This window comes from Palaemon carinicauda, chromosome 23 (assembly GCF_036898095.1).
Source record: "Palaemon carinicauda isolate YSFRI2023 chromosome 23, ASM3689809v2, whole genome shotgun sequence".
NCBI lineage: Eukaryota > Metazoa > Arthropoda > Malacostraca > Decapoda > Palaemonidae > Palaemon > Palaemon carinicauda.
Genome location: NC_090747.1, coordinates 106,277,155 through 106,285,738, shown reverse-complemented (window position 1 = coordinate 106,285,738; position 8,584 = coordinate 106,277,155). Strand labels below are relative to the sequence as shown.

The following is an 8,584-nucleotide window of genomic DNA, read 5'->3' as shown; positions in this document are numbered from 1 at the left end:
ATTTTGGTAACAGAACTGTGTAAGTGTATCACTCTGTGGTGGAATAAAGATATTGGATCATTCGATAATGTGAATATTTACGATCGATTCAGATATTCCAGTCGGAAATGTATTCATTTGCCTTTTTAAATAATTTACTATTATTATTATTATTATTACTATCCAAGCTACAACCCTAGTTGGAAAAGCAAGATGCTATAAGCCCAGGGGCTCCAACAGGGAAAAATAGCCCAGTGAGGAAAGGAAATAAGGAAATAAATAAATGGAGAACAAATTAACAATAAATCATTCTAAAAACAGTAACAACGTCAAAACAAGATGATAATACATAAGTTCCATTACAACTATAACAAAATGTAACATGTATGATTACCAGATAATATAATCTAAAATAGCCTTTTTAATGAAAGATTAGATGTTAGTCAAACGAAATTTGAATGTATAAATAACCCTCTTACTATATTGCAATAACATTCTCAGATAGACTGTTTCAAACAGCTTTCTCGCTAGATAGTAACATAACAAATATATATATATATATATATATATATATATATATATATATATATATATATATATATATATATATATATATATATATTTTACATAAAACTATTAGAGCGATTCACATCGTAAACACCAACTGTATTCTTTATCGATAATAAACTTTTTCTAACATTCCTGATAGCCACCCAGGGTGAACAATGTCTGCTATCTGTTCAACCGCTTCATTTTTATCTTTCCTCTTCCCACTCATATTGTCATGAAAACAAGATCATACTCCGTTCATACCCATGAATGCTTGTAGCAATTCCGTTCATACCCATGAATGCTTGTAGCAATTCCGTTCATACCCATGAATGCTTGTAGCAATTGGAAAATACGAGTAGACCTTATGTCGTCAGGCCTAGCTGCGCATTGCGCCAGTGAGCAATGCACCACTGAAGTAACGTCTATCGCAGATATGCATTGGTGTGCATGACTTACATTTTCCATTTATATTATTCGATATAATTTGTAATACAAATGTGTTGTGAGCAGAAGTATATCCTAGCTGACGCGATTTCGCTCTTAGATAGTCAACAAATATTAGCCCCATTTTAGACGCACTCTCAACATACGAACAAGAATGACGATAGATAAAAAAAGAAAAAAAAATATTATCCCCATTTTAGACGTATTCTCAACATACGAACAAGAATGACGATAGATAAAAAAAAAAGAACTAAAGACATCATTCTACAATCAGAACTGAAAACGACTTTGCAAAACCCTAATTGCATTCATTATCACCAAACGATGTTTCAACATACCACATTGTAAATTATAGGCGCTAAACGATAGTCTATTTGTTCAACCTTAGTCGCATTTTTCCTCCTCTTCTGTTCCGCGTGGTGGCAAGAACGCACTACGTTCACAAACATAAGTGCTATTTGCAATTGGAAAATGCTCGCAAACCATTCCTTATGCCAACAACAGCTGCGTTTGTTTGAGCAAGTACTGCAACATCAGGCAGAGGTTCACTGGAGTCCAAGATGCTATTTTATTCTAATTTGTTTGTCTAATCGAGTTAATCATTTTCATCATTTAACTTATCCGGTAAATATGGGCAATTTTTATGTTCAGGGATGAAACTCGACCGTAGGACTTTTTAGCAATACAAAATTGTTTAATAAAACAGCCTTGATAAGGTGACCAAAACATTTCATCACGACACTCCACGAAGATGTAGACCAAGTAAACTAAAACTCTTCATTCTGAGTTATGTCAACGCATGTTCTTTCTTATAAGCGTAAAAAATATATTCCATTAAAATCACAGTTTGCCCTACTTTCGTATTTGTTATTTGTTGCAGATTTTCAAATAACGTTTAAATTGTCTCGCAATAACGGAAAATTATTATGTAGGTATAATATACATACATACATATATATATATATATATATATGTGTGTGTGTGTGTGTGTGTGTTATTTACACATACATGCATACTTGAGTCTTTATGCCTGCTTTATACTCTGTTATGGATTTAGGCTATTGTGCACTTTAGTATCACCTTTACAGCCGTAAAAAATGTTAAATTCAATCATTCTTGAAAACAAAATATGAGTATGGATTAAACTGCATCAGATCTCCCAAAACTATAATAATCTGAGAGAGAGAGAGAGAGAGAGAGAGAGAGAGAGAGAGAGAGAGAGAGAGAGAGAGAGAGAGATTTAATAAGATTATTGAGTTCAATATCATACATACATACAATGTATATACATGCACATATATACAGCAGAACACAAATGGCGCACCCCCTAGCAGGCTTGCATCGGAAAGTTTGCCTTAACAAGTATTATTATCTTTACTTAAAGACAAATAATAACAATAATGACATTAATAACAATAATAATGATAATGCCAACTATAATAATAATAATAATGAGTAATTATAATAATAATAAATAATATGGCAAGCTAGGAAGCATTTGCAAAATTTGGGTAACATTTCTTAACTTCCAAAAAACACCCCAGGATCCAAGAAATGGCCGAGAATAACATGGAATGACAACGGTCTAATTTCTCTTCTAAAACGTTCAATTTCATTGCATTCTTTAACATGATGTAACCTGCGCCCATCAGATAACTTACACACACGACAGTTTCTTCTGTTGGAATTTCTATCAATTGTCACCTCCCACAAATACTTATATCCTAAACACAATCTGCTATAGCTTGTTTGATGTTTTCTAGTATGTAAACCACTCTATGTAATTTGGGCTCTGACCCCTTAGTGATATTCATATAATTGCGGAAAGAGAGAGAGAGAGAGAGAGAGAGAGAGAGAGAGAGAGAGAGAGAGAGAGAGAGAGAGAGAGTACATATACTTAAGTGGTACTAATATAATGTCGTCCTGTCCTAATTTAAAAGAGAACTAAATTATGGTAGACCCAAAACAAAATCATAATAAATAAATTAATTTGTGTACCTATGCCCTAGGATACGCCTTGCTATCCTAAGCCTTAGACCGAACTTCTTTTGAGCCTAGTGCAAATTTCACGCATGACATGTTTAATCTGACAGACGTTATTACCCTTTTGATTTTTACCCGTAATATTACATCACAGAATAGTCTAATACGATATCCAAGAGGTAATCAAGAGGTATGATGTCTTTAGCACCCTCTTAGTAATGATTACCCTATCTATTTCCGTAGCGAAATATCTTGCAATAAAATAAAAAATATCAGTGGAGATAGCTTAACGTGGTGAAAGGGTTTGTGTACCGCCATGATCAGCAAAGTAGGTTGGCCAGGGCACCAGCCACCCGTTGAGATACTGCCGCTAGAGAGTTAGGGGGTCCTTTTGACTGGCCAGACAGTACAATATTGGATCCATCTCTCTGGTTACGGTTCTTTTCCTTTGCCTACACAGACACCAAATATTCTGGCCTATTCTTTACATATTCTCCTCTGTCCTCATACACCTGACAACACTGAGATTACTAAACAATTCTTCTTCACCCAAGGGGTTAACTACGGCAATGTAATTGTTCAGTGTCTACTTTCCTCTTGGTAAGGGTAGAAGAGAGACTTTAGCTATGGTAAGCAGCTCTTCTAGGAGGAGACTCCAAAATCAAACCATTGTTCTCTAGTCTTGGGTAGTGCTATAGCCTCTGTACCATGGCCTTCCACTGTCTTGTGTTAGAGTTCTCTTGCTTGAGGGTACACTCAGGCACACTGTTGTATCTAGTTTCTCTTTCTCTTGTTTTGTTGAAGTTTTTATTGTTTATATAGGAAATATTTATTTAAATGTTACTATTCTTTAAATATTTTATTTTTCCTTGTTTCCTTTTCTCACTGAGCTATTTTCCCTGTTGGGGCCCCTGGGCTTATAGCATCCTGCTTTTCCAACTAGGGTTGTAGCTTAGCATTTAATAATAATAATAATAATAATAATAGTGAGGACCATCCAAACTAGATTGGTTTGTTGTGAGCGATCAGGTTAAATTCCTTAACACCCATCCCCAGTGGACAGCGTGATGATGAAATGGCCAAATCCATACAAAAGAAAATCTTTGAGGCCTTTGTCCTTCAGTGGAGTAGAAACGGCTGAATTTGTTTTACATATCATCTCCTCCTACGTCTATTGACGCAAAGAGCCTCGGTTAGATTTCGCCAGTCGGATCTATCTTGAGCTTTTAAATCAATACTTCTCCAGTCATCACCTACTTCACGCTTCATAATCCACAGCCATGTAGGCCTGTGTCTTCTTTAAATATACATTTCTATAACCTACAATTACAAATATTTATTTCAAGTCCCGTAAATATATCCAATGTTCACCGCTGGTTATGACGAAATTCCCCTGACTTCTATTGACCCGTTACCGTGTGTAAGTAAGGCTAGTGCCATGTCAGGAACAGTGCCAAACCTGACAGACGTAGGAAGTGCCACCGCCTACCAGAACTCGTGGGAAGTCTCGGATGCCAAATATACATTCTGTTAGACGTCTGACTTCATTTTTAAAATTAAATAAGGCGAAAGAAAGTGTTGGAGGTGATGAACAGCTGTTAGGGACGAGTCTGGTGTCTTTAAACTTGAAAAAAAATCCAATGTTTTTCATTTGATTGACATTTAATGTTATCTTTTCACTATTAAATAGGCAGTTTATCAAGATTAGTTCTAATATCTAAATAGATGAAAAATTAATTAAAGAACTGTAAACGTCTTACGAAGAGTGAAAGCGTTTCATCAAATTTAAATATTTGTTTGTTAATCCTTCACCGTTTGATTTTTCAAGTTTGGTGGTGAATTACGTTGTTTAAAACCAGCATTTCTTTTCAATTGCTGTACATAAGAGAGAAGGTACAGGTGATGCTGTCTTTCTTATATACAGTTACGTTCATGAGAGAGAGAGAGAGAGAGAGAGAGAGAGAGAGAGAGAGAGAGAGAGAGAGAGAGAGAGAGAGCAAAGGTGATGCTATTTTTTAAATAATGAGAGAGAGAAGCAAAGGTGATGCTATTTTTTAAATAATGAGTTACGCAAGAAGCTAGAAATGAACCAGGGGTTCTAGTGAGCACTTTTAGACCTATCTAAGCATTTCATACACTCCAAAGTGTTTTGGTATAAGAGGAAAATTACTAGAAGCGGGTTAGGTTAGATTAGAAATGATGCATGAAATAAGAAGGGCAATAGTACTAACAATATGTGGCAAGAGTGAAATATTTGAATATAGCTGGTTTAATATACAAAATAGCACTTGGCACTTTCATGCTTATGAGTGTAATGAATGACAGGGATTAGGAATGAACATTCTATGAGACCTGTTATTTACATATTTAGTGGCTACGAAAAAGACTGAAGAATTGGAGAAATGAGTTCAAAGAGTTGCATAAATCTTTTGAACGGGGGAATGTGATATGAAGTTTAAAGGTAATAGCAAGGTCTCAAATCAACAGGGTGACAAAATATTCAAACGAGATAGAATAGGCCTAGGGGCCTAGACTTAATTCGGGTAAAGGATTTCAAATTAGTAGTATTACTAGCAAAGCAACAACCCTAGTTGGAAAAGCAGGATGCTATTAGCCCGAGGGCTACAACAGGGAAACTAGCACAGTTGGGAAAGGAAATAATAAAATAAATAAACTACAAGAGAAGTAATGATTAATTAAAATAGCATTATAAGAAACAGTAACAGGTTCTACCGACTCGACTACCTGATTTTGAAGATCATTCCACAACTTGGTCACAGCTGGAATAAAACTTCTAGAATACCGTGTAGTATTGAGCCTCATGATGGAGAAGGCATGACTATTAGAATTAACTGCATGCCTAGTATTATGAACAAAATAGTATTGCTAGGGAGATCTAAACGCAAAGGATGGTCAGGATTTTGAAGAAGCTTATGCAATATGCATAACACACTAATTGCATAAGGTTTGTGGAGAATGAAGCCCCGCCCACAAAAGTCAGGCGAGAACAGACTTTCTTCGAACCGTTCGACGAACATGTTCGACAACCAAATACCCCGTTCACACTTTCGAACATCAATTCAAACACTTGTCTGTCGAACCGCGTTCGACCGTATATACAAGTCGTATAAGAAGCATCACGGCAACAGAGCCTAATTGTAAGGAAAGCGGATGGAGAAGAAAATCAATGTTTCTTCCCATCCTGGTTCACTGCCGTAGGAGATTTCAAGCGAGCCACGAAATCCTCAAAGTAGGCCCATTCCCCATGATACGATTCCCTGACGAGGAGGAGGTTCGATGCAATTGACATTGTGCTATTAATTTCGGCTACACCTGATTACAATTTGGCTCACCGGATTTGGAAAAAAAAAATTCGTAAATCACTAGTATAACAAATCCACGTGTTCAACACGTGTTTTAAAAACGTCCACTAAACGAGTATCCTGAAATACAGGAAAATGACAGAGTTTGCTTAAAAGTATTTGTCTGTAGTTTGAAATTTACCTGAAATACAGGAAAATGACAGAGTTTGCTTAAAAATATTTGTCTGTAGTTTGAAATTTACCTGAAATACAGGAAAATGACAGAGTTTGCTTAAAAGTATTTGTCTGTAATTTGAAATTTACTTGATGTTACGTGACTTTGAATGTAAGTTTATATAATCTACAGTAGACTGTAGACAGCAAGCAAGCATCATCCGGTCAAAACCTTCGCTAACTTTAAAAGTTTCTATCATGATTTTAGACAAGGCCAACAGAATATATTGGCCTTGATTTTAGACATTGTCAAAGTCATCGTAAAATGTTTGAGGTTTTATTAAAAATATGATGTTCTAAACCTCTCGTTTCCTTATAAATGTAAGTACCACACATCGAATCCTTATCTACTGATTCTTCAAGAAGGGGGGGAGAACACTAACTAAATTCTAATAAATAACCTTCAAATTATTTCCTCACATATTCGTCGTAGGAAAATTATCAACCATAATAAGAATCCTCAATGTTCAAATGGAGATTTATGTTCAAAACTGTAGTCCCAATGTTCAAGTGGATTTTGTTCAAAACTGTAGTCCCAATGTTCAAGTGGATTTTGTTCAAAACTGTAGTCCCAATGCTCAAGTGGATTTGGTTCAAAACTGTAGTCCCAATGTTCAAATGGATTTTGTTCAAAACTATAGTCCCAATGTTCAAATGGATTTTGTTCAAAACTAGTCTCATTTCACGGTAAAAGAAAATAAATCACAACAGAAATTGACTGAAATGGCATATCCCACATAAATAAATGCAGACATTCAAACTAGACACTAAAGATTATGCAATATACGAGACGAAATAAAAAAAAAAAAATACGGTCCCCGCAGCACGTTAAATTTAGACCTACTCGCATAAAATGTATTTACCACAGCACAACCGGCACACGCCCATCAATATAAATAAAAAGTATTTTTCGGAAGAAGATAATAAACACAGATTCTATCAAATTATATCTATAAAAAAAAAATAATTTTCTCACCTTAGAACCGATTTGATTGCCGCATTGGCCGGCCTGAAGATGTACAATTTCTCTCATACTGCCGGGGAGAAATTAAATGCGATAACTGAATGAATGGGCGATTACAACAGCCCAAAGACCTCAAGGATGAATAGATCACTAGGACGTCCTCGTCCTACGATGCTGAGCGAGTAGTGACTGAGGGGAGAGTGACCGGTTATCAGAGGGAACCGCTCAAAGAATGATGCTATTACCGGTACGGGGGTGACGGACTCGCCTTCTCAAGTGTTGCCATTTTTTATTTTGAAAACGCGCTACAGGAGCTTCCAAAACGCGCCAGAAACGCGGTAAATCCTTTCTTAAAAAGCACTCTATAGGATGAGTAACCTCATTAACCGAACCAATCTTTTGACTTTACTGTAGAACTCTTCAACATAGTTTGCGAACAGAGAGAGAGAGAGAGAGAGAGAGAGAGAGAGAGAGAGAGAGAGAGAGAGAGAGAGAGAGAGAGAGAGAGAGAGGGGGGGGGGTCTCATCATATAACTGATAAAGCGGAAATTTATACAATACGGTATGACAAAAGATAGAGAAATGCAGTCAGTATATCGTATACTTTATCACATTGAAAAGCGCTATGTTTCGCGCTAGATTTGTCTAAAAAGCGTCAATAGCACGGCTGCGCTAACTAGGGAAAAAACGCGCTCGACTTACGAGAAACGCGCCAGATTTGGCGTGAAAAGCGCTAAAATGGCAACTATGCTTCTGCTCATCCTCGTCTCTCCGAACAGCCGCTACGACCCCGGGGCGCTGTGATTGAGTCTTCTGCTGTTGCCTTATCTCCCAACTTTACCTTTCGTTTTTTACTTGGTCCAGACTCGTTTGTCGCAGTATAGGTCATTTCTTTGACCTGTAATCGAATTTATATAGTCTTTGCTGGATCTGTTCGTTTGAATATGCTCGAATTTCGTGCGTGTCGGCACTTAAAAGATGACTCGAGTCGCAGAAATGGTACTTCGTGTTGACACGTGTGACGGTTAAAAATATAGCTCTCTCTCTCTCTCTCTCTCTCTCTCTCTCTCTCTCTCTCTCTCTCTCTCTCTCTCTCTCTCTCTCTCTCCGCAGGTTATGGTGATTA

General features: G+C 36.6%; 1 protein-coding gene across 1 annotated transcript in view; it reads right to left on the bottom strand.

Annotated features, from left to right (window-relative positions):
- The window catches only part of LOC137617349 (tubulin beta-4A chain), a 36,416-nt gene extending 28,715 nt beyond the window's left edge, over positions 1 to 7,701 (bottom strand). Inside the window, exon 1 of the mRNA XM_068347372.1 lies at positions 7,471 to 7,701. Within this exon, the coding sequence (XP_068203473.1) occupies positions 7,471 to 7,527 (57 nt within the window). The 5' untranslated portion in view covers positions 7,528 to 7,701. The remainder of the gene's footprint in view (positions 1 to 7,470) is intronic.
- Between the last annotated feature and the right edge of the window lie 883 nt (positions 7,702 to 8,584).